We start from the raw sequence: 26,757 nt of genomic DNA, 5'->3' as shown, positions 1-26,757 counted from the left end.
ACTTGCTATCTGTTGCATAACTTACTACTACTTGGGGGTGTACTGTAACATTTTGGTCGAATCATTGTGTTTTTTAGGACATCCTCTTAGGAAAGACAATTGGTTATGGTACTCGGCGGGGCAAACTCTACTACTTGGACTGGGCACCGGATAGTGCGGTCAAGGTTGGTCAAGCTTTCACAACCAGTGGATCTCGTTCTGAGGAGAAGAGAGAAAAAATTTGGTTATGGCATAAACGTCTTGGGCATGCCTCGTTCGGTTATCTTAAGAAGTTGTTTCCATCATTATTTTCCAGTCTTGATGTTTCCAGCTTCCAGTGTGATACATGTGAATTGGCTAAGAGCCATCATGTCCCGTTCTCATTAAGTTCAAATAAGAGTTTGGTTTCGTTTTCTCTTATTCATTCTGATGTTTGGGGACCTGCTAAAATTGCCACTCCGGCAGAGGCGCAATGGTTTGTCACGTTTATAGATGATTGCACACGCATGACTTGGGTTTTCCTTCTCAAAACTAAAGGGGAAGTTAGTTCCAGGTTTCAACACTTTTATCAAATGGTGGAGACTCAGTTTCATGCCAGAATTCAGGTTCTTCGTTCTGACAATGGCGGAGAATTTCTTAACCATGATCTTAACCAGTTCTTACAAGATCATGACATCATACATCAACGCTCATGCCCTTACACTCCCCAACATAATGGGGTGGCTGAAAGAAAGAACAGACACTTATTGGAAGAAGTTTATGCCTCTCTCTTTGGTGCTAATATGCCAAGATCATTTTGGGGCGAAGCCGTCGTCTCTGCAGCATACCTTATCAATCAGATTCCCTATAGTATCCTAAATTTCCAAACACCACTTCAAACACTTCACCACCATATCCAAACACCTCCCACCCCAAACCTGGAACCCCGAATTTTCGGCTGTGTTGTATTTGTCCACTTACATGATCATCAACGAAGGAAATTGGATCCCCGAGTCGAAAAGTGTGTTTTCATTAGCTATGCACCTCATCAGAAAAGATACCGGTGTTATCATCCTCCTAGTCAGAAAGTCTTTACCTCCATAGATGTTGTGTTTCAAGAACATGACTTATATTTTTCAACAGCCCATGAGGAGAATTGAGAATCCACGACTGCTCCAATTCTCGATTTTGTTCCCCAGGACGTCACTATACATCAAAATGACCGGTTGCCAATGGAAAGCAACCGGTCGCACCCCTTAGTTCTTCAACTACAAAGAACCTGCTTCAAAAGGACCGGTCACCAGCAGACAGCGACTAGTCGCTAGAGGAAAACTTTCAGCTGTCTCCACACTGTCAAAATCAGGATGAGGAAATTGAACTGGTTTATAAGATTTTGACCGCTTAAGCTCCAATACCGCACCAATCACCTGCTAAGGAAGTTATTCAAGTAACATCTTTTTCTGAAACTGATAACACTAATGAAATATCCCATGATGATTTGATTTCAGAAGGCATAGAGCCTACATATCAGCTTCCAGAAAAGAAGAACCGTGGCAAACCTCGAGTACAATATGAAGCAGATCTTAAAGTCAAAGGGAAATACCCATCAATAATTATATATCTCTCAGCAGATTATCAGAGTCACATGTGCACTATGTGAAGTAGTTGGCTGACATATCTATCCCCAATAGTGTAACTGAAGCACTAGAAGACCCAAAATGGAAAGAAGCTATGAATGAAGAAATGCAAGCTCTCCAAAAGAATGTCACATGGGAACTTGTGCCCTTATCTCATGGAAAGAAGACAGTAGTATGCATGTGGATTTATACTGTGAAACTCAAAGCAGATGGATCCGTTGAAAGATATAAAGTTAGATTGGTGGCGAATGGGTACACACAGATATATGCGATAGACTACGAGGAGACCTTTGCCCTAGTAGCCAAGATTAACACTATTAAAGTCCTATAGTCTCTAACAGTAAATCTCAATTGGCCACTACATCAGTTTGATGTCAAGAATGCATTCTTACATGGAGACTTGGAAGAAAAAGTATATATGAACTTACCCCCAAGATGTAATTCAGCTTCTGACAAGAAAAAAAGCTCAGAAAGTCATTATATGGGTTAAAGCAATCTCCTAGGGCATGATTTGGTAGATTTACTAAATCTATGAAGAATTTTGGATATACACAGAGTAATTGAGATTACACTATGTTCTTGAAGCGTGATGAAGGAAAACTTACTATATTGATTGTTTATGTAGATGACATAATCGTAACTGGAAACGACGCAGAAGAGCAACTGAAGTTGCAAAAGTATTTGTCTCAGGAATTTGAGATGAAGGATTCAGGTGATTTGAAGTACTTTCTTGGAATCGAAGTAGCAAGGTCAAAAACTGGTATATTTTTGTCTCAAAGGAAGTATGTAATGGTTCTACTCTCTGAAACAGGAATGCTTGGATGTAAGCCTGCTAACACACCTATTGAGATGAATCACAAGTTGTGTGAAGACATGGACCAAGAACCAACCAATAAGGAACAGTATCAACTCCTTGTTGGAAGGTTGATATACCTGGCACATACAAGACCAAATATTGCATATGCTGTGAGTGTGGTTAGTCAGTTTATGCATTCGTCCAGTATCAGATAGATTAGTTGGAGTCATAACCTGGATCTGGGTTTGTATCTGCTTGATGAGGCTCCTAATTGGCTTGGCTCTGTGTTGGTGGATGACCTGTTGGGGTTGTCTAAACTTCGTATGATTTGTGTTGTTTATTTTCTTTGGTTGTTGGGGATTCTTACCCCTCCCTTGTTCACCAAAAAAGAAAAAGAAAAAAAAGGAAAAGGTAAAAGCAAATGCAAATTCTGTGTTTTGCAATAAATCTTTAGCCCTATAAGATAGCTTGTATAACAAGTAAAATAAAAACGATAGTTACTCAACTGTCGTGGTATGGTATTTCAGACGACGATTTTATATAACCTTGCATCGTAGTATGAAATTTCACACGACGGTAATTAATCACTGTCGTGGTGTGATATTTCACATGATTGTAAGTGAAAAAAATTTGTTGTCTATTTAGAAGAAGACATATAAAAGCAAATGCAAATCCAAAGAAAAACAATTAGTATTACCTTCGCATCTTCTTGGGGTTTAAGAGGATCAACCTTGGCATCTTGATGTTGTACAATTGGGGATTGAAAAATTGTATCACCCGAGCAACTTGCTTTGTCAGACCCATTGGATTTTTGGGACTTAGAACTTGATCGCATATTAGAAATGGGGTACTTGGTGGTTTTAGCAAGTTGGGATCATTATTTGGAATTAGTTGACATATTTGTTTGATCCAATACTCTGCTTAACTTCTAGCTATTGCTTGGTTCTCATGTCGTTCTTCATAGTCTCTTCTTTGAGGACCTCTCTTACATTTTCCTTAAGTTGATCTCCAAACTTTAATCTCGGTTATCTGTGTAAATTGAAGAATTGACTTGGGCAAACCCCAACTCCAATACCTCTAACTCGACCTCCATGCTTGGGTGTTGCCAATGCCATAGTCAACACATCATTACTTTTCGATATGTTAGCGTGCCTTCAAAGATTTGTTTTCTCAATTCATCTTAACATTAAGACACATTAAAGTCAATAAAAGCAACAAGTTAGTTACTTCCACATGCAAGTCTAAGAAAAACAAGTAGTCTTTAACAGAGATTGGAATTTAGGCTTACAATTAACTTAGCTTTCTCTGCGATCTTCGGATCCGGGATGTTACCATGTTTGTCTTCTCTAGCTTTCCTCCATAACAGAGATTGATCTATTTCTTCCCTGTGCATGCTTTCCTCCAATTAGTCCTCCAAACTAATGTATCCTTTTCGAGACAACCGATGATTGTACTGGCATTTCTCCCTCTTTTCTGATTGTTCATTATGCAGTACCTACATCAGAAAAATGACATGGTTAATAAATGGATTACATATCATTTGAATTTTTAATAAGATAGGAATGAAGAGACTACCTCAAATTCTTTGGATAACCTCGAAGCTACAAAGGCATCCCAATCTAGTTTCTCTATGAATGGATATAGTTTAGGGGTTCTTTTAACCTTTCCTTATTATCTTTGAATGGAAGAATATGCTGTCTGGTTACTGTAGACTTGAATTCCTTCAATTTCTTTGCAGCTGATGATAACACCATCTTCTTGCCCCCTTGCCTTACCACGTATGCCATATACATATAGCAAGAGGTCTAAATACATTAAATCTCAAACATAGGACAAAAAATAATGGAAAATGACAATTGAATGCTTCTATACCTCAACAACTTCCCAAATATGCTCTTTTGTATCCTTGGGCACTTTATTCCATTTCAAATCGATAAGAGAGACGCTTGTGAGTGCTAACACCCCAATGTATTGTTGGAAATTTGAAAAGGTTTTAAAAATTTAACCGTTTTTATTAATTTAATTATTTTGATTTTTTTATTTTATTTATTGTGGGGGTTATACATATTTAATTTTCATGTATTATTTCTATATTGAATGCTTTAATTTTATGGTTTAATGTGGTGAAGGTTACATGTTCTTACATGTTCTTGGGTGCCTATAAAAAGTCATTCCTCCTTCACATTTGAACAACTACAATACACCATCAGAATATCACATACCACAATCACCACCACAAACTAATTCTCTCATTTTTCTACTTATATATCTATATATATATATATATTCATTACTTTATATTATTATTTTGGCAATGGTTCTGGGGCTTGGATACCTATATCTGTCTATGAACATGCTCATAAAGGATCTTGAGTTTGTGTAAAAGGGGTCGTATCTTGGAGTCTTGTAGACCATCAGTACTTGCACGTAGGGAGGTTACAAACGCTTTAGGATAGCTTCTTTGACATGCTTCACTGTACTAAACTCACCTTCTTACTTATAATTTATTTTGCTTTTACTTACCTATTAATTTGTTTTTCTTCAATTTCATTGTACTTTAAATGATTTCCAATTTGTTTATATGTTATTTATAATATAAATGTTTTCTATTTGGCTTTACGGAAAGAGAAAAAATATATTTTTTATAACATGTATGATTACATCTCACCAGCTCTTGCCAAGTGGTCCCCCTCTTTTATTGTACTCAACCACTGGTTTTATTTTTGAATTTTACTCTTCACAACTCAGGTCATTGTGTTTATACCACAATTTGAGTTTCCAGAATCTTCATATGTAGTTGTACTAGTTGCTTATTTCTTATTAGAGGAATCAATTCTTATGGGACTTGTGTAGCTTCTTTACAACCGACTTGTCATTCTTACTTTGAGTTTTTGAAACCATGATTATAAAGGAATGAAAGAATATAACCCGCACAATGACAACAAGTTAAAATATTTCAAGCTTTTTAAATAATGAAACATGGCGGTTTTTGAAAACTACCATCGTAGTATTCTATTTCACACGACCCTTGTTAAGAACAAGGTCGTAGTATGAATTTTCACCCGACTATAGTTACTTACTATCGTAGTGTTCTATTTCAGATGACGGTAATATGAAACAACTGTCGTCTTATGGACTTAGAACAAAATACACAGATAAACAGAGAAAAAAAAAATGAAGAAAACATATAATTAAGGTTAGAGGATAAAAGAAAATGAAAAAATATATAATTATCACTACCAAAATTCTACTTGGAACAAAGATACAAAGATAAAAGAAAATGCAAAGAGTTAGAAAAATTGAAATAGACCTCTGCAAGTTTGTATATGGCGTCATGTTCTTCGTCTTTTCAAACACTGTCCTACTTGCCTCTTTCTTGGTTTGTACAATTTGAATATATATTATTCAAAGTTAGAAATACTGATATATTTAGAAAAAAGAAGAACAAATATAGATTTAGATAAAAAGAGTGATATGTGCAGAAAAAAGAAGAACAAATATAGATTTATAGAGAGAGAGAGAGAGAGAGAGAGAGAGAGAGAGAAATGGTAACATCATAGGCAAAGTTTTCGTCAAATAAATGGTCACGGCGCCCTTTTGAGGTAAAGATGAGGACAAATCTGAAAAGGAGGAGATTCAAAGAGTTGAGAGAAAACTGATAAGAGAGTGTGATAGTTTCTCGGGTTGAGAGTGAAAACTGAAAATTTTAGGTCAAGGCAAAATCTCTAAGAGTCAGCACGTTCATAAGAAGACGGTGGTAAAAAGGGACCGCCATAGTATAAGACTTAACACGGTAGTTACTGTGTAATAAGCATTGTGGTTTAGTACAATATAACATAAAAGGTACAACGAGTTAACCCTGGCAGTCATTATGTGATTACAGTCGTGGTTAGGTACTATTTCGCACGATGATCATACCTAATTACCGTCGTGGGTGAGTACTATTTCACACGACATTAATTATACAATTACAGTTGTGGTTAGTACTCTTTCAGACGACTGTAAATATGGACTTATGGTAGTGGTTGAAGACTACTTCACCCAACGGTAATTATAAAATCACCACTGTGGTTGAGTACTATTTCACTTGACGGTTATTATAAAATTACAGGCGTGGTTAATACTCTTTAACACGATAGAAAATATGGAATTACTGTCGTGGTGAATTTCTACTTCACACGATGGTGATGTATGTTTACCGTCGTCGTATATGAATTAAAATGTCTGCTTTTATGAATTATTTGACGTGTAATTTACCATAATATGTCAATTTTCTTTAAAGGTTTTTTTGTTTTATACGACGGTAAGTATGGTCGTCGTTTGGCAGCTTCATAACAAACAACATATGCTTGCAATCTGTTCCCAACTCAGTGGATCGAGCCTCCACCACAACATGCGCATATTACTAAGATTGTGGTTCGATCCTCTTTCAGATTGAATGAGTACGGACCTTGCCTTGCTAAGGTCTCCCGAAGGGTCAAGAACCCTGGAAGGATCTACTATGTTGAACCTATGATGATTATTTCCTTTTTATTCAAATTTAAATCCCTAATCTGTAAATCTAAATTACTTGTTTAAGATATGATAATATTAAGAACTTAACCCTAAACTTGGGAGATAAATATTTTTTGAGCATGGTAGGAAATCTGAAATGGTCGAGGGCGATTCCACTTTAACCAGCAACATTTTGTTTAGCGTGTTTTAATAAGACGACGCTTCTTAAATGTCAAGCGTTGCGTTTTCAAAATAAACCTGCATACCACAATTTTAGGAGTGTTTAAGTTGCTAACTCACGGCGGGTTTGTAAAAACGTCGTCTTTCTAAACACCATGGCTGCTGCCGTTTTTGTACCGTCATTTAGCTATTTTGTAGTAGTGATTCTAATTTTTATTGTTTTTGCTTCCAAAACTATATTTTCAAAACCAAATAAAAAACGTGTGAAAACCCATATGTATACAAGCTTTTCATTGCTTCAATGTATATGCATGGCTGTATATATATGTGTGTGTGTGGAAGTCTAGGTGAACAGTACGAAATCAACAAGATAAAAAGTGGCTTACTAGAGAGAAAGATGGGCATGAGCAGGAGCAAGGTTCCCACGATGGACCCAACCAATGGCAGATCCACCATGGGGTCAATGGGGTCAGATGACCCCATGGCAGACTTGGAAATGGCTTGGAGGTCCTTGGTTTCTCTTGGCAGCCATAGGAGACGACCCCATGGAGAAGAAGATGCAACCTGCTAGGGAGAAGAAATAGGGAGGAAGAAGAAAGAGAGAGAGAGGGAGGAAGTGGGGAAGAAGATGCAAGCTGCTAGGGAGAAGAAATAGGGAGGAAGAAGAAAGAGAGAGAGAGAGGGGGAGGAAGAAAAAAACGAGAAGAAAAGAGAGAGGGGTAGGAAGAAGCCGACACAAATTTTAATAAAAATAGATATTTTGTTAGGGTTTTTTAAATATTTTTTAATTCTGTTGGGTACACCTATAAATATTAAAAGTATACATCAATAATATAAAGATATCATATGCCACAGTGGTCTGTGAATTGAAAAGGACTTTAAGGTCAATGGTTCAACACCCATTGTGTTCCCCTTTTTTTGTAATATTCAAGGTATTTTGTTATTTGGGTTACATAATACATATATGAGCTTGATTTATTGAATAATGTTTTTATTAATTGGAATAAGTTTGGTGTGTTGTTTTTTATTTTTGCATTGTTTCATCTTAAAAAGAAAATCAGAACTTTAACACTATGACCCTATGGAGTGACAATCCTGGATTCGCCACTAGACCCCACCAAAAGCACAACACTATTTTTCTCAAGAGGTTTCTCTTCTTTGTCTTCTATCTTTGTGACAATTTTCTTCATGGGGTACCGCTGCACGATCTTCCATTTCTAGCTAATGAATAGAGGAGATGCAGGGGCACATATATTAAGGAAGGAATTACTTTTTAGAAGAAGTTGGTGTGTAATATAAAGAAGAAGTCTAGAGAAATTTAAATTGAGGTTAGTCATAAAGTTCCATCACATCTTCCAATAAGTGCATTAAAATAAAATAACAATAGGAAGTAAAGGATGGCTTGTGAAGGCGGGTAAGCGAAATTAGCCACTAACCACATCACTTTGGGATCAGTTTGCTATGGAGATGTTTGGTGACTTGGGGGTTCAGCTCTCTGTTGGACCGAATTAATTGTATACTCTTGTTTTATAGACTTTTAGACAAGCCAATTGATCAATTTAGTCAAACTTAAATGAGAGACAGAAAATTCAAGGGTAAGTAGCAACTTATTTTTCCCTCTACCATTCACAAATGATGTGGCAAGAGGAAAAAAATGGGGTAATGTGGGAGCAAAATAAATTCGTCACATATCTGCCACATCACGGGATTGGATTAAGACGCAACCGACATGAGTTCGGATGCACATTAATTAAACACGGGTTCGGATAAGCATTAACTCAACACGGGTTCGGATGCACATTAACTAAACACTGGTTCGGATAAGCATTAACCCAATGCGGGTTCAGATGTGCATTAACCCAATGCGTGTTCGGAGGTGCATTAACCCAATGCGTGTTTGGAGGTGCATTAAGTCAATGGTGGTTCGGATGTGCACCATCCAACACAAGTTCGGATGTGCACCATCTAACACAAGTTCGGATCTGCACCACTCAACATGGGTTCAGGTGTGCACTACTCCATATGGGCTCATACAAGAACAACCCGATGTGGATTCATGGGTATATTCAAACATTTATACTCCTATATCCGCATATGGTTGATCCCACATAACTCTCAGTGACTTAAAATGACGAAAATGGGCATAGAACGTGGAAACTGAAGCTTGCATCCCAAGGCTGTCACCAAGTATAAAGATGAAGTTTCGCAACCAAAAGAAGATATGCGATTTCGAATTAACTTGTACACTCAAATACATACAAAAACTAACTTGAGTGTCGGAGTACCGTTTGCAAGTACCCTACCCTCTCTTATAAGATTTCAAAATAGCGTTGCTTAGAGATTTCGTTAATTCATCATGTGCTTGGAGTAAAGCCGAGAACTTGTGGAAGATAGTCTTATTGTAAGAATATTTGCTCCAACACCTCTTGTTCTCCAATTTTTGAGAATTTCAATCTTGATTCTTTCGAGACTTTGGTGCATTGGTTGGAGCAAAAGAGGCAGAGAAGATGATGATTATGATAATAGAGGGGATGATGGATAAGGGTGTATTATTGGATGATATAATTAGGAGGCTATTGAAAGGCAAATGAGGTACGATGTGGTGGCTGGGATGAGGGTGGGCTTGTGACTTATGGTGGGGATGAAGAATTGAGGCTAGGGTTGGGTTGGTGGGAGCAGCTGGCTGTTGGTAGGGTTCTAGATTAGGTTTTCTTTTTTTCTTTATATAATTATAATAAGTAATTTTTTTAAGGAAATTCATTTTTTTTTAGTTTTAATTAATTTTTTATGCCACGTCAATATAAAAAATGGGATTTATATGGTTTAACACCTCTCTTGACGGAATTAGTAACGGAGGGTGTATTTTGAGAAGTTCCGTGAAGTTTGTGTACTGGTCAAACGGGTCAATAAACATTGGATATGAGTTTGTAATGACCCTCATAATTTGAAAAAGGGGGGGAGGGTAGGGTGGTTTACTGTAGTTAATCATTTTTTTTTCATGTGCAAAGTTTACAAAATAAGAGGCATTTCTTTTAAGTGGTTTCAGTAGTGAGGGTGTAATTTTGTTCATGTATATCTCTTTGATGCAATGTGAGTCTTTGGTTTTTTCGCCCTATGAAGTTATTTGATTCTTTAAACAAGGAATTTAATGATTGTATGCTTGGGTTCAAAGGGCATGCTAGCTAATAATGAGGAATAGAAAACACCCAAATAATTACAATTTTGGCCACAAATCGGCCCAATTCGGTGTTGCTGAACTTTTTTGACACTAACTGCTTTGTTAGTCCTAATGATCTACGGTTAACCGACTCTTGTCGGGTCGGGAGCAGTCCCAAATATGGGAATATGGCCAAATGTCGGTTGGTTTCTGCTTGTCTAAAAAAATTGTCGGTTCATGAACCAAGTCCAACCCTAACTAGAATGCTCCTTTAGTAGCACGACATGTGCTTGGGTACCGGTTGTGTGGTAGTGAGACACTTACCTTTAGTATTAAAATGGTTTTTGTTCGAGTCATAGTATCACTAACTAAAGTATAAGGGTAGCAAACTAACTCTACTAGACACACAATTGTCTAAATATATTGCACAATGGCATATATATAACATATAAAATAGATACACGTGACGAAATTTCTGGGGCCCTGTGTATTGGCACTAGTTACACACCCTTGAAGGCAATCATGTCTATGAAATAAAATGTTTTTGGAATCTCGTCAAACTTTAAGTTTTGTTTTAAAAAATAATGTTCATTAAAAAAAAAAATTAACATAACATAAACATTCATTAACACAAAATAGGTTAATAACAAATATAGCGTTTCGTGTATAGAAGAAGCTCTGATTGTGAACACATAACAAGTGAGTAAAAACCGCTCAGCCATCGTGTCTGTCTCCAAATCCACTCATATTGTAATAATTGCATCAACTCTCTATGAGTTGGGTGTTTGTTTGTAGTAGTCTCTACTTGTAGTTTCTACTTGTGAGAGTTTAAAATTTGTAGTTGTATTAGTAGTTTTAGGCATTGCGATTCATGTCTGGCTTGTTCAGGGTTGCGACTTTTATGCCGAAATTTCTTTGTTCTCATGTGTGTGTTTAATGTTGCCATGTGTCTCTATGTATCTAGATTAACCCTACGTGTTTATTATGCTTTCTATCTTTATGTTAACCCTTTGTCGCAATTTGTATTGGCCCTTGTGGCTTATGGTGTAGGTACCTAATTTATAAATATAATATTTTTTTTAAAGCTCATATTTTGAGAAAGGTACCCTAAATATTCCTCAGCAGGGCTCCATCCACCATTTTAGAGCCTAAATAACTCTTTACATGTTCAGACGAAAGTGAATACAAAATTTCAACTAGGAGTGTGTGTCGGTTTGAAACCAATACAATTCAGCCAATTCACATCCAATTCAATATAGATTGGATTGTGATTTTTCCAATCCAATTGAATCCGATACCATTGATATTGGATTGGATGATCGGTTTTGGTAATGAAAAAAGACAATAATGAAACATGAAACATTTGACATTAGTTTTAATATAATCAAACATATTAATAGATGTAAAATGTAAAATAGAGATGAAATGCTAGAGAAAATTATTTTGATTCTATAATATATTAAACATAACTTCATCAAGTGACTTAAAATGTTTATAAAATTTTCAATTACAAATACTTACTCGAGCAAAATAAACATGAAATTAACTAGACTGGATTGAATTATCACAAATAAATCCGTCATCTAATCCAATCATGTCGGTTTTTAAAATTAACAATCCAATCTAATCTGCCAAATCATCAAAATCGATTAAAATTGAATTGGATCGGTCATTTTGAGCGAATTGAATTGGAATGTTGCACACCCTTCCCCCAAAAAAACAAAAAAGAAAGAAGAAAAGCGAATACAAAAAGGCTCCCGCTCCTCCTACAATCCGAATGAAGAAATCGAGAAAAAGGCCCAAAACCCATCAAATCCAACATTTAGGAGGGTCCACCGCTTTATCCGGTTACCAAACCTCATTCCCTCTCACCTACTCTGCTTCACCGTCTACCCCCTCAGCCAGTCACCTCTACTCCCAACCCACCCCGAAAATTTCAACCCCCAACTCCTCCATGCCATCGCATATATTCGACCCAAACTCACTCTCTTTCCATTTCACCTTCATTTGAAAACTCCGTTTCTCTCTCTCTCTCTCTCTCTCTCTCTCTCTGCGCCATGGGAACAGAGCTTCTCTGCTCGCAAGCTTCTTCTCTTTGTCTTCGCCGGGCACTTGAGGCGTTGCCAGCACTAGTTTTCGTTCTCTGCTTTTACTTCGCCTTTTGCTAAATGCGGTTCGTACAGTTCCTTGGGTGTGCACTCTGTAAGTCCATCTTCGTTTCTCTCTATTTATTTATTTATTTTTAGATTAGATGGCAAATTATAGTGTTTATTGAGTGGTTGATATGTACATTTCGGAACTTGATCACCGGGGCTGGTTTTGTATGTTGGCGATTTCAATTTTGGTTACACTGTGCTTGGCATGCGTTCGGTTTCCGTTTGGTTACTGAGAAAGTGTGGGAAAATACAGAAGGTTCCAAATTCGAATTTTCGTTGTTTAACTGACTGAAACTAATATGAAGGCGAAAAAAAGACAAAAAGAAAGCAAAAAAACCCATTTTCATATAATTGAACATTCAAACTTACTAAGCAGAGCACACCATAGGCTTGCTATCTTATTTTTTTATAACTTTATTTTTTTATTTTTTATTTATAGAACTTTCATGTGCTCCACTTTGATTGTTTTGATTACACGTTCTGAAAATTAGAGTAAAAAGAAAAAATGTATGTTGGTTTGATTTTGGACTTGTGTGTAAGCTGGCTTGAAATGGTAACTTTTGGGTTTATTAAGCAATTTTATTGTTACTATAATATTCCTGTCATAGCGAGATTCTCTAGCGATTTTGTGTCCAAACCCGTAATTGTCTCGGAATTCCAAGTGAAGCACATTATAATTTCAGCTAATTTTCCTTTCCATATTTGTAAATAATTCTCAAGGAATTTCTTGTTCTTCCTTAACCGTTCTGGTCTTCTGGGAAGTGTTTTCAAGTCTCTTTTGTTACTGATTTCTACCTCTTTCTCGAGGAATTATTGTATGGTACTGGAATATGGACCAAAGTATGTTCTTTTCTCTTTTGCAGAGGGATCTTTTGAAGAACAATTATCAGATTACAATTCCAAATTGTTTTCATATGTGTTATTCTTGTGAGAAGTATATGGTTCTCTATTTTCTTTGGTATTATGGTATATGATTCTCTTTGGATATGGTGTCTCTTTCAGGTAAATTTTTTGATTAATTGAAGCATGTGTGGTGTCCTGGAGCAGTTAAGTCCTGAGTCTCCAGTTCCATTATCTTCTCAGGAAACTGAGTCTGTGAATAAACCCATGGCTAATCCGATCAAAGTACTTGAAACTGAACATTCTTCCTGCAGTTTGCTAGAGCTTGCGGCCGATAATGATGTTGAGGGCTTTAAGCAATCTATTAGTGAGGCTTCTATTGTTAATGAAATTGGACTCTGGTATGGTCGCGACAGGGCTTCGAGACGAATGGTTCTTGAGCATAGGACCCCATTAATGGTTGCTTCTAAATATGGTAGTGTTGATGTTGTGAAACTGATTCTTTCTCTTTCAGAGGCAGATGTAAATTGCTCTCCCTGTGGAGATAAGAGCACTGCCCTTCACTGTGCTGCTTCTGGTGGGTCTGAAAATGCTGTTGACACTGTCAAGGTTCTTCTGCTGGCTGGTGCAGATCCCAATGCTATTGATGCCAATGGATGCTGCCCTTTTGATGTTATTGTTTCTCCTCTGAATTGTTCCAATCTGAAGGTTGTGCTTCAAGAGCTCTTACAATATGATGGCTCAGCCTGTCAGCTGGATCTCCATGTTTCAAATGTTTGCTGTAGATCTAGTTCACCATCTCTGTCATCGTCTCCGAAAAATGCTTCCTTGCCATCATCCATCCCTGATTCAACATGTAATTCTGATGATATTCATGTTTCTTCAGCACCTGAGAAGAAAGAATACCCCTTCGATCCTGCGCTTCCCAACATCAAGAATAGTATTTATTCTACGGATGAGTTTCGGATGTTTTCATTCAAGATCCGGCCTTGTTCACGAGCCTATTCACATGATTGGACTGAATGCCCTTTTGTGCATCCTGGAGAGAATGCAAGGAGAAGGGACCCGAGGAAGTTCCACTATAGCTGTATGCCATGCCTGGATTATCGAAAAGGAACATGTAAGCGTGGAGATTTATGTGAATATGCTCATGGGGTTTTTGAGTGCTGGCTACATCCAGCACAATATAAGACTCGACTCTGCAAAGATGGCATGAGTTGCTTGCGCCAGGTTTGCTTCTTTGCCCACAAACCTGAGGAAATGCGACCGGTGTATGTTTCTACTGGATCTGCCATGCCATCTCCTCATTCAGCCACCTCTGCTGCTGCTTTCATGGACAAGGCTGCAGCCTTGAACCTCCTACCTGGCTCCCCCAAAGCAGTGCAGGCTATGCTACCTTCTCCCTTTTCTCCACCCATATCTCCTGGTAATGGTATTTCTGACTCTTGCATGGCATGGCCTCAGAAAAATATCCCCAGTTTGCATCTCCCGGAGAGCAATCTTCGAGCAAGCCGTTTGAGATCTTCTCTTAATGCAAAAGATTTTCCTACTGAAGAGGTTAACCTGTTGCATAATTTTGAACTGCAACAACAGCAGCCCCTTCATGATGTGTCTTCCTTCTCACAGTCATACATCAATATATCCTCTCTGAGTCGTCCCCTCCATCCAGAAACCTTGACACCTTCAAATCTAAATGAGCTTTTCTCTGCCCAGGTCTCATCCCCTCGATTGACTGACCATCTTGTGAATTCATACACTTTCTCCCCGTCAAATAAACCAGCAGTTCGCAATCAACTCCAGCAGCAACAAACAATTTTATCTCCTATCAGAACAAATGCATTTTCCCCAAGGACCTTTGAGCAGAATCTCTTGCAAGCTCCATTTGATTTTTCCTCACCGAGGATGATGTCACATAAAAACATAGAGCCTCTATCTCCAATAGGCTCTAGGGTTTCTGCTCTTGCTCAGCATGAGAAGCAGAAGCTGCAACAGCTTTACAGCTTCAGCGCACGTGATGTTGGATCTAACCTCCATCATGAACTTGGATCTAATGGTGCTGTTGGCTCCCCTGTACCTTCTTTGACCAAATGGGAGTCTGCCAATGGGAAACTAGATTGGTCTGTTCAAACAGATGAACTGGGCCATCTAACCAAATTCCGTTCTGGTGAACATAATGTGGAAGAGCCTGATGTTTCATGGGTTCAATCTCTGGTGAAGGAATCACCATATGACATAAAGGAAGTAGCATCTGCTCCAGAATCAGGCACACTGCTGTCCATTGATTGTTCTAATTGAATACCTCCCAGTGAAAATAATGATCATTCAGTTCCCAAAGCTTGGATTCAGCAGTTGCAGGTACATCAACTTGTTGCATAGTGAAAATGAAACCATTTATACTGAGATCTAGTTACAACAGAATTATATGTTCTTTTAGTTGGTGGCTAAAGTGGCAGTTTAGAAGGTGACAGTAACAAACAATAGAAGGAAAGGACTGGACAAAGCCAAAAGAAAAGTATCATCATCATATACCCCATTTTTTAAATTTATTAATTTTACAGAAGTCAAGAAGAGATGAAAATTCCCATTTGGGTTACGCGAAGACCATCCCAGGTTATGGAACTTCTCTCCCAAGTCTATCATAATTTAATTATTTCATTTCCCCTGTAAATTATTTGTTCATTAAATATGTTACATGCTTCATCAAGGCGAAGCAAAAACTGCAGAAGCATTTGCCCTACCAGTATGTTTTTCCGAATAATTATTGGGAACTTTTTTCCTTTTTCCAATCTCAGATACATCTGTAATACTGTAAAACAGAATTGAGGAAGAAATGTATTCCTTTTTTTTCCCCCGTGTTTTATCAATGCTTTGAGATGGTCCGTGTAGAACTAGAACATGTTCTGTCAAGAAAGAGAAAGGTGGCACTGCAGATGTGCCCCATATCTGAATGAATTATTGTAGAGGCAGATGCTGAGAGAGTCTGGGACACTTGGTTCCCTTGATGTAAAATACATTTTCTTATCGTCTAAATTATTGCTCCAATATCCCAATTATTTATCATCCTTGATTGTCTCTGCATTTGCTTTTCCTCTCCTTTTGTTTGTTTCCTTATCTATGTTTCATGAAAACATGAGAATCCATGGTAAGGTGGATCCCAATTGTATGGTGGGTGCAGCACTTTTGATTCGAGAGGTGGAAACTTCTTTTTATATGGATTCTTTCTTTCACTTTTCATTGAGATTAGCAGACGTGGGATTTGGCATTTTTTTATATAATTTTCTTTTCCTGTTGATAATTAGATGTGATGTGGGACCATTTCCTTGTACTGGTCTAGAATCACTCTAAAGATTTATTAATTTTTTTTTTAAAAAAAACAGCTCCCCCTTTCTCTGCAAATCCCTTTTCTATTATTCCAAGGTTTATATGCATCCAATCCAATCCCAGACACCGAACATGAAGTGTCTTTACTTCAAATGCCTGTTGAATCCCCACATTAAAATGACGCAAAAATAGTTCCATTTGAATTGCATAGGCCTTCACTTTCTATTTGACTATTTAGGCACTTATTAGGTTGCAATTGTATGAAAAAAAATATATACAGAGAATATGTTATCCTTTCTTGAAAATACTCTCCTAAGCTTTGTAGTAAAACAAAATGCATTGCAGAGAATTTCATTAAAGATTCCCCAGATATTATAAGTAATGGGCAAATTTTCTCCTTGTATGATTGCTCTTCATGTAACAAGGTAATCTGAGATTTCTTGGAACATCTCAAGGTAAAAATTTTCAAGCAATCAAGGCGAAATCATGCAACAATGGAAGCAAAGAAACTCTTGAACTTCCAATTGAGTAAACCAGCATCCATTTACGCCCGTAGGAATTCCCAAGGTCCTGTTCCTGTCCCTATCCTGAAATTCCATAGCAAAATGGTCCGTTTGGGCAAGGGAAAATTGTGTGTGTGTGAGCATGCTTGTATGTACTAAATTTTGTAAAACATACCTCCAAAATCCGGCAAATGCTCGAAGACTCATATAGATGGTCAAAGCAACCCAGATTCCAATGAATCCATTGGTAGAGGAGAGAATAAACAAAACAAAGATGCTGACAATAGCCACCATAACCTGGAGAGAATGATGTTCATCAAGTTAACCTGTGTACAAAGTAGTTTTTTTTTTTTTTTTACCGTTGTACAAAGTAATTGAATGTAGTCTTTTTCCTTTAGGCTCCACAGCAAAGAAGAGGAGAGTTTTCAAATTAGGAGACATTTAGCGTACAAAACAACCCAAAGTTGGTGACATAATGCAAATTTTAAGTTTTTTTTTTAAAAAAACAAAACAAAACAAAAGCATTATATGAGTTAAAAAGAAATGAGTTCACATTATTAATTGTATTGCAAGAAAGGGACTAAAGACTTGCCATGGAAAAGGCTGAATATGCAAAATCAGATGCTCCAAAGTTGACACCATCAAAAACAAAGGCCAAGGCATTGATGGGTTGAGTAGCTGCAACAAACTGATATGAATTGGAAGACAGTTAGTTCAAAATGTCATTTGGGATTGAAGAATTGTAAACTGAAATATTGTGTTGTTTTTTGGAGAGAGGGGCTCACCGGAATGCCTATGCTAATAAGATGTAGGACATCGACATCTTTTGTAAATAGCCTTGCCCCATACTGCAACCCTACTCCAAGTATGACTGCGAGCATCAACCCCAAAACCAATCCCAACTGCGGTTTAAATGTATTTATGAATTTTCAGAGAAACCAACATCACATGGAACACATATTTGACACTTCAGAAATATTAGTAAACACCTGTAACACTCGTGACGCCGTGGCCGTTGCCTTGTCGTGGTCTTTTTTTGCAAATGCACTAGCAAGTATTGCCTGAAAGTGGGAAGGGATTATAACCAATTCAGTCCATAGAAAAGAAACGGAAACACTGAAATAAATGTCATACACATACACAAAATAGGGGCTGTTAAAATAAGTTCTTTTATTGATTTAAAAACCATTCACTGCAGCAAGATTTGAGCTTAGGAAAGTTCAATTCAGTTTCCCAAAAAATTTAAGAAGAATTTAATTGCTGATCAAACAATGTGCTTCTGTGATTTTCATCTTCTTGGTCTTTGTCTTAAAGTACAGGGAAGAAATTATCTCAAAACTAATTTGGTGTACCATTGCAGTAGTTTCATTTATTAAAGTAATGTTTTCCAACCTGTCCAGCAACAGCCAATCCATCAGCTAGAAGGGAAGTTGCCAACCAAACCTGCAAGCAGACCTGAAATGCGGCCATGGGTGTCGGTCCCTGCCGCGCAGCCAATGATGCAGCCAGAGTTACACAGAATGTGACAGCAATGACCCTCATTAATAAAAGAAAACCTGAAGTGAAGAAAGGACTAATGGGGTATCAACTAATTCATGCTACTCTCTCTCAACATGTACTGAAATTTATTCATATATAAATATAAATTAGAAAGAACTTGCTATTTCGATCATGTTAGTAAATATTTCAGTGGATGTTATTCAAATTTCCTATGCTATATTCTCAGCATTTTAAAGTTATGCTTCCGACGTTTTCTGCTCACTAAAACCAAGGCCTAAGGAGTATAGCTCCTCAGAACAAAAGCAAAGTTTTAGATTGTATAAAACATGCATGAAAGTGTCACCACTGCCTATTAAAGAATTAAATCCTCACCATTTTTAAGAAACCGACCAAATTGGAGATGTTTGATACTTGGGGGTAATAGATCAACTTGAGCCATTAATCTCGACAAGAGTATGACACATATTAAGTACCTATAATGAACATATCAATGATAAGAGGCACGCTGGTACACAGAGTGCAGAATTCTAGAAAAACCCACAAGAGGACCAAAAACACATGGAGATGAGTTCGATAAAACTTACTGAGATATAACATGAGAAATAGCTGCACCATTGACACCCAGACGGAAAACAAACATAAATATTGGATCTAAAATTATATTTGTAACATCTCCTGCCACTAGATTAAAACAGACAATTGATTAGAACACGATCAAGACTATATTTATTTGAAAAAGATGGCATCAAATCTAAGGTGCAGCTTCATTAAGGTATACCGGTTGCATATAAAGGAGTTTTTGTATCCTTGAACCCACGGAAGACCCCTTGCATAGCCAGTGAAAGAAGAACTGCAGGAGCACCAAGCGACCTCAGGATCAAGTACTGCTGTGCAGGTTTTAGCATAGGGGAATCCTAAACAAATAATAGTTCTTTCTGTTCTTAGAAGTTATAGTAGTATTTCAGCGCTTGCTACAACAAACTCTTAAGTAAAATGTATGTCAAAATGAAAAATAAAATAAAATAAAATAAAAGCATAAAGATGATTAACTTACAGAACTGACCCCCATAAAGTTCAATAGAGGTTTTGCTGCTGATATGAGGAATATGGCTTGGATGAGGCCAAGGATGCTGCCAATAACCATTGCTGATGACGCTGACGGGATGTACCTCTTTTGATGATTGGTTGTAACTATTTCAAAGCTTGCACCAACTGGTTTTGAGTTGTATGCATTCTGATCAGTACCTGACAAAGAAAACGGAAGAAGAAAAAACTATCATGTAAGAAGTTTTCATAAACCAGTAAAAGAATATCTTGTAATGAAGAGGAAAACTTGATGAAATCATATTCTATAAGTCTTTACAGAATGCATGCTGACTTTATTGTGGAAAAAAGATGTAGCATTGTAACCGGAAAAAAAAAAAAAAAAAAAAAAGGCATGACGCATACCCCTTTCTGGTATCAACTGTCTAGTTTCACCATTGATTGATGAACCTGTTTCCAGGTAATCATTCTGGTTTTCCTCGGGACTCGCTGTTCCAATAGTATCTTCTTCAGCAACAAAAGAGGTTGTGACACTAACAAGAGGGAATATTGCAATTCTTGATGCTTGATTGAACAAAGCGATAGAAACTCCTACAGCAGCAAGCTCCACTGGACCTTTAAACATTAAGACAACTTGGATATTAAATTTCCACAACTGTAAATTTTAACAAAGATACAAGGTTCAGCCACAAAATTTCATTTCAGATTGAAGACTAATATTTAGCATTTGGTAATTGGTCAACTTTTGAAGGATAGGGTTAAGAGAGACATCTCTGTTAACCATTAGGCTATTAGTGGACTGTGAATGTGGATATGTTTACACATTGGCCTCTCATGTAGACAGTATATTTCATTTTATCCCCATCCTTGTCATTTAAAGAAAGAAATTTGATTTTTTCAATCAAATTTGTTTTTGTTACCCAAAGCAAAAACAAAAAGTACTTGTTTCAGATGGAAGAACATATGCACAGTTCAAAATGAAAAGAATAAGAAGCAAAGTACCTATTTGACCAATGAATGCTGTGTCAACTAGAGAAGCAATTGGATCGGCTGTCAAAGCCAGTGCTGCAGGCAATGCAATCGACGCTATTTCTAAGCCAAGTTTGTCCAAATTAAAAACAAACCTGTCCATAGAAAAGACAATCCAAGCATTGGTTTTACACATCTATTCAAATCCAAGCATTGGTTGTCCAAATTGCGATAAAAAAATATTTTGAATAATGACTCTTGCAGGCAAAGACCACATAAATTCTGAACTGGTCTAGCTTGAATAATAAGGTTAGATTAGCCGATGGATGAGAGTAAAAGCTTCGTTGCTTATCGAAAATATATGCCATTGCTTGTCTGCTAAATTCAACAGAACCTTTTAACTATCAAACCAAACTAATCAGGAAAAAGAAACGAAAAGGCATAAAATAATCGAAATGATACCTGCAATCCTTGAATAAAATGTAGATAGGAGTTTTGCTTTTGTTCCCATTGGAATATGAATCATCTTCTTCAGCCATCAGTTAGATAGCTGATTTAAAGAATCGGGTTTTAACTGGGGCGGTTACTGAACTAGTTGTTTATAGACAAAGAATCCACAAATTGTGCTGCAGTCCCTGCAGATTATATGTAGTGTTAACTCATAATTCTGTTGCTTGCAGACCCGAAGCATTCAATTTCAAAAACAAGATAACCATTTTCCAGAAGTGCCCAAAAATGATGAAATACAGAAGCAATTCAAACACTATCAAGTATCCTTGCAGAGAATTAATAAAATTAGTTGACTACACATATCAAAGAGTTGACCACCAAATAAAGAATTGGGTTCAACAGTTGATATCCTAACTGAGAAACTTATAAAAGCTTTAGAAATTCAAATATCCACCATCAGAAGAAATCCTGGAGACAAAGAAGTACGTTTCACTTCAGCATCAAGGCCAGTGAAATTCCTACCTTTGAACCATACTTTCCAACTCATAGACTTGTAACAGTTTCAAAAGTACTTTCAAAACCAAACACTCAAAAGCAAAATCACTTAATTTCTCAGTCTAGAAGAAAAATTAAACACATGCAAAAAATTTAAAAAAAACTTGGGCTTGAAAACTAAAAGAACTCATAAACATTTCAGCTTTTTGGCAAAGCTCAAAACCAATCAAGAAAAGACCCTCACCTTTCACTGGCGTGATCTTTATATCTTGCTAGCGTACACTCAAAATGGAATTTGGGTTTGAAACTTCAACTTCTGCTTTGGAAACTCCAACACCTATAATCCAAGAATAGCTTCATGTCCAAAGTCCATGAGAAAAAAAGGTTTTTCTCCCTTGATTTGACAACAGAAAAAGCACCAACCACAACCTATGACTAGTTTTGCTGTGTGACAGAAAGAAGCTGTCAGACGCAGCTTGTTGCAACTTGTAACATTAATTGTTCCAAAAATTTATATTCTAATTTTCACAAAGTATTTTTTTTATTTATATATTCAACTTCAAGGCTCCAAAAGCACAAAAAATTCTTGCATAAAACTTTATCAAGAGGAGGCCACGTGTAATGTATTATGGTTGGTCCTCCATCCCATGTAGAAAGACGCTTTGTGGTGCCCCAGGAAGAAGATGCCAAGAAAGGGAGGAAAACTTAGTAGTGCTATCTCTGTATGGAACAGATAGCAAAATAATGCTAAAAGGCTTTCTTCAATAAAGGCAGTTACATGTGTCAGCAGTAGCAGATTCCCAGAAAAAGAAACGCATATTTGCATCACTGTCATGGACAGGAATTGCATGCTTACGGCTATATGCCTAGTGTCCACTTTCATGCACAAGTGACAATTGGAGCCCAAACCAATAATAGGAAGCAAAAAAACCTCACCGATTTACAGTGAAAAAAATAAGTTTTTCTTTTTATAATTTATTTTTTCAGTTTGATTTTTTAATAAAATGTTCATCTGGGTTACTTCACCACTAAAATTACAGCACAGCACAGCAGATTTTATTGGCACAAAATAGCCAAAATAGGTTCTTTTAAAAGATAAAGCTAGTGGTAGATACAAAAGTTGGTTGGCCATTGTCACACTATAATTTTTTCATTTTTAATTCATAATTTTATTTGCTTTAAAAAAAAAAAGTATCACTAAATTAAAATTAGTTGGTGCATAAAATATCCTCTCCCACATTAAGAGTTCGAGATTAAGTATAAAAGTTAGTTGACAACCAACTTACTTCAATACGTGATATTTCTCTTTTTAATATTAAAAAAATATCTGAAATTCAAATATTCCCTCTCCCATTTTTTTTTTTAAAAAAAAGTGACTTAAAACGACATAATTTGTATGAAAGAAAGAATCCTTATACATGAAAAGATTAGGGGTGGGCATTGGGACCAGAAAACCGGAACACCGAACCGAACCGGTGAAAAAAAAAGGGAAAAAAATCGATTCATCAAAAAAGTCAACAAACCGGACCAAAACCAAACCGAATCGATTTCGGTTTTACACGGCACCACACCAGACCGGACACGTCATATATATATATATTTATTTATTTATTTTTCCAAAATTTTAAAATCTAATGCCATATTTTAAATTTTATAATCACTATTTTTCCAAGTTCAACTTCAAAAAATTTCTAAATGTATGAATTGGATTATTTGTTAATTTTTAAGCCAAAATAATAAGTTATTTATTATAATTTTTTTAAAATAAATAAATGAAAAATTAATAATCCGGTTCAAAACCGGAACCGATCAGAATCGAACCGGCCAGTTTTTGAAATTTTTTTACCTAAACCGGACCGGTTAAATAGTATCGATTTCGGTTCTAGTTTGAGGTGAGAACCGGACCGCGCCTACCCCTAGAAAAGATCATATTTTATTGTTGCACATATTGCATATGCCAGCTGCTTTTAAATAAAATTTTGAAATTGGATGGTTAAATAAAGAAGCATTTATAATAAAAATAGTCAATCAAAAGTTAATTACCTCAAAAAGAAAGAAAACGTTTGTAGGCAACTTATGTCTTCCTATGGATATTGGCCTAGTGGAGTCTCCTGGACGCCTTTTTTTAATGTGTTCTTGGAGCATTCATAGGCTTGACATTCGGCGAATTCTCTTATGCATGATCCCCGTGTTCAGGTTAAGTGGCTAGGCTAGTTTTGTTATTGTTGCGTGGTGTTTTCTTCGTTCTCCCCTGAACTAATCTTTGATTCTTCGTCTGTCTCAAGAACTATGTTTTCATAGGAGGTTTCTTTGTCAGTGTTGAGATGATACGACGTGCTTGGGGCTTTTTATTTATTTATTTTCTTTCCTGGCCTGTTTGCGGTTAATCTCTTCTTTGTGTTGCTCATTGCAGATTTCTTTTCTTTTATCTCCAATTGCTATTGGAGGTGGCTGGAGATGGTTTGCTTAATTGTTGTTTTCTTTCTTCTTGGCGTATTGTGTTCTCTGTCGGATGTTCTCACTGTCTTGTGGCTGTGCAAAGGACTATGATTTCATAGCAGGGCTCTTTTGACAGTTGGATTGTGTTGCAATGTTCTCGTTGGAGGTCTTTGCATTGAAGGTCTATGTGTCAGTTTGCTGTTTTATTTTATCTTGCTCTAGCATTGGTCTTGCGTGACTGTTTCAGAGTCTTTTGTTAGTCTATGACATGTGTGGTACTCTTTCCTACCCTAAGGTTTGTCCCTTGACAGGGATAGACCTGCAGTATGTACAAAATGGGCTATAGGGCAATCGAGTGTTTTTCTTCTCTTATCGTTAGTATAAAAGACATATACTAAATAAGTTGCAATATGAGTTGTGCCATCTCAACTAATATTAATTTTTAAACATATATAATCAATTGTTGCGAGCATTGTTTGTGTAAAATTGGACTCTTCAGAAAAATAAAATAAAAATGATGTGTTCTTAAATTAAATTTATATAATATTATGATCAATTTCATAAGTCCTTTTGACTCACCATTCCTCAAAATGGTCCTCTTGGATTTGAAGAACTCACTTATACAAAATTTTCTTACTTTTTGCTTTTGGAGCAGCATAAGGCTGCGAGTGATGGACTTTGATCTCATGAAAGAAAAGATTGAAAGGATCACTAGATGTGGGTGGTGGGGCCACCAACCACCCTCCGATGCCTAAGTCAGATACTTCACCAAAGAGGGTTCAAAAAGTACTACACTGAAGTATGAAGGGATTTCAAGTTACCATTTTAGGTAAAAAGTACTCCTTTTTAGATTGGGAAGGGGAGTCCTCCATTTTGTTATCTTCCGATGTGGGACTATTAGGCCTCAGATGACGTGGCATCTTTAGATTGAGCACTTGATGGGATCTTAGCACGTGGTTACTCTCTCTCTCTCTTAAGGATTAGCACACCTCTTAGGATCAAGTGTTTTGGGCCTTGCTTCTCATGTTTGAGCCTTTTTAGAGGTGCATACCATGGTTTGGTGCGTGGGGCCTTGGTATATGGTCGTCACATAGGCCTGGGTGGCCTCCATCTATCTCAATCGGCCCTGGGTGGCCTTAGGGAAGGTCGGTTTTGGGCTTCATAGAGGGATCCAGTTGCTTCCTTAGGCGAGTTGGACCTACACCTGGCTTGGGCTCTTCGGAGTAGGCCCCACCCTAAAGACATTTCGAGTACAAAAGTTTTGATTTATTTTTAATAAATTATTAAAAACTAAATATTTGGACAATTAAAAAAAACCCAAAAATATCCCTACCCAAGGCCGACCCTAGGCATGGGCCTGAGGGCGATGGCCTAGGGCTCTGGATTAAGGAGCCCAAATTTTTTAATATTCATATATATATATATTATATAATTATTTAGGCACATATTAAAAGTAATTTTTGGAGAGTTCAAAATTATGAAGGCCCAAATAAAAACCACTTCAAATCTTTAATAATACAAAGGCCCATATTTAAAATATATTAATTGGCTTCGGAACAAGAAAGATGCAATTAATCAAACACTTTTTCAAGAAAATGTTAAATTCTTGTAGTTTGATGATTTTTTTTTTTTGGTTGTCAACCATATAATAGTTTGCATTTGTTATTTTAGTTTAATTAAATTACTATATTTAAGTCAAAAAGAAAATACATGTGCATAATTTTTTATTCTTATTAAACTATGATTACATGGAAGAGAAATTAAGCGCTATATTTTAATTTTTGGTCATAAACCACTCAAAAATCAGGGCGGCCCTATCCCTAACCAGCTCAACCCATTCCACAATCCCAACCACCATCCCCTACCCACCCACAACCATCACCCATCACCCATCTCTCTCTGTAAATGGTCCATGACTGCTATATCAAGTTTACTTTATATGAAGAAACATTTCTTTCATTTCGAATCCCGCCTGAGCATAACTATTCAACACATATAGAAAAACGAACATCACCAAATAAGCAAAATCAACCACAACACAACCCAAATCGTCTGTTTGGCTGCTCAAATAATGGGCACAGCTGGAAACCAAACACGAAAAAACACCTCATTGATTTTTATTTTTATTTTTTTGGTTTTTTGGCCAAAGTTAGGAAGAGGGCTCGAGGTTTTTCTCACACAAACAACCATAGTCATGAGAATTTGAATTTTAAACCACTGGTTTGCAAGTTTCCTTTTTCAACTAAATTAGATCCCTCCGAAAATTGTTCACACACAATTAATTTATTTCTTTTTCACTAATAAAGTTTGTTTTAAAATTCCAATCCCTTTTATTTTTGTCCAAGATTCCCCTAATTTGTGTATTTGTCATCTATATCTATGAAACAAAATCTTGTTTTCAGAACTTAAAATCTTTTTACGTTAAAATGTTCATAAAAAGAAATTAAGATAGCCTAAAAAAAAAGAAAAAAAAAAGAAGTTAATGAAACGAAATAACTTTATACGATGCCTCCACTCAGTCAATGCTATTCCAAAGCCGATGCTGCTGCTAAACTGCTGAGGCCTTTTATGTACAATGTGATTAGTTTGAATTCTGGATGCAAATTCTAAACACTTTTTTAGTACTTTCTTTCGGAAATCCAACTTGGATGTGCTTTTTTCTCCTACAGCTCCACTCAAACTTGAGTTTTTCGTTTTTATTTTATCTTTCGTCTAAGAAAAAGACGCACTCAAACTTGAGTACCTACCTTCTTTTCTTTTTATTTTTCCTTTTCCCACTAGGATTAAGTTCCTATGGGTGCAAAATTACTTCGTCCTT

At 36.7% G+C, this 26,757-nt stretch overlaps 3 protein-coding genes across 6 annotated transcripts; 2 read left to right on the top strand and 1 right to left on the bottom strand.

Moving 5' to 3' along the window:
- Positions 1-2,168: 2,168 nt before the first annotated feature.
- LOC117625528 (uncharacterized mitochondrial protein AtMg00810-like) lies at positions 2,169-2,606 on the top strand. The gene has a single exon (XM_034357072.1). It carries the CDS (start codon positions 2,169-2,171, stop codon positions 2,604-2,606), a length of 438 nt encoding a protein of 145 aa, XP_034212963.1.
- Positions 2,607-12,254: 9,648 nt separating this feature from the next.
- LOC117626734 (zinc finger CCCH domain-containing protein 56-like) lies at positions 12,255-16,271 on the top strand. Its single transcript, XM_034358551.1, has 2 exons — positions 12,255-12,424; positions 13,381-16,271. The coding sequence occupies exon 2, from the start codon at positions 13,405-13,407 to the stop codon at positions 15,511-15,513; it is 2,109 nt and encodes a 702-aa protein (XP_034214442.1). The 5' UTR covers positions 12,255-12,424; positions 13,381-13,404; the 3' UTR covers positions 15,514-16,271.
- Positions 16,272-16,717: 446 nt separating this feature from the next.
- Positions 16,718-22,068, bottom strand: LOC117625961 (protein DETOXIFICATION 42). Of its 4 annotated transcripts, XM_034357568.1 has the most exons (14): positions 21,745-22,068; positions 21,018-21,190; positions 20,589-20,710; positions 19,992-20,201; positions 19,597-19,787; positions 19,321-19,456; positions 19,127-19,223; positions 18,915-19,015; positions 18,435-18,598; positions 18,032-18,103; positions 17,828-17,944; positions 17,635-17,730; positions 17,218-17,339; positions 16,718-17,126 (listed from the first exon to the last, which is right to left on the bottom strand). In XM_034357568.1, exons 2-14 carry the CDS (start codon positions 21,092-21,094, stop codon positions 17,084-17,086), a joined length of 1,548 nt encoding a protein of 515 aa, XP_034213459.1. In that variant the 5' UTR covers positions 21,095-21,190; positions 21,745-22,068; the 3' UTR covers positions 16,718-17,083. The 4 variants fall into 4 exon arrangements, with proteins under 4 accessions (XP_034213459.1, XP_034213456.1, XP_034213457.1 ...); XM_034357565.1 differs by having other exon boundaries at positions 16,718-17,339; positions 21,745-22,013; XM_034357566.1 differs by lacking the exon at positions 21,745-22,068 and adding an exon at positions 21,528-21,699 and having other exon boundaries at positions 16,718-17,339.
- Positions 22,069-26,757: the final 4,689 nt, after the last annotated feature.

The sequence above is a fragment of the Prunus dulcis genome, chromosome 4 (genome assembly GCF_902201215.1).
Source record: "Prunus dulcis chromosome 4, ALMONDv2, whole genome shotgun sequence".
NCBI lineage: Eukaryota > Viridiplantae > Streptophyta > Magnoliopsida > Rosales > Rosaceae > Prunus > Prunus dulcis.
This window is presented reverse-complemented; position numbering and strand designations above follow the sequence as displayed.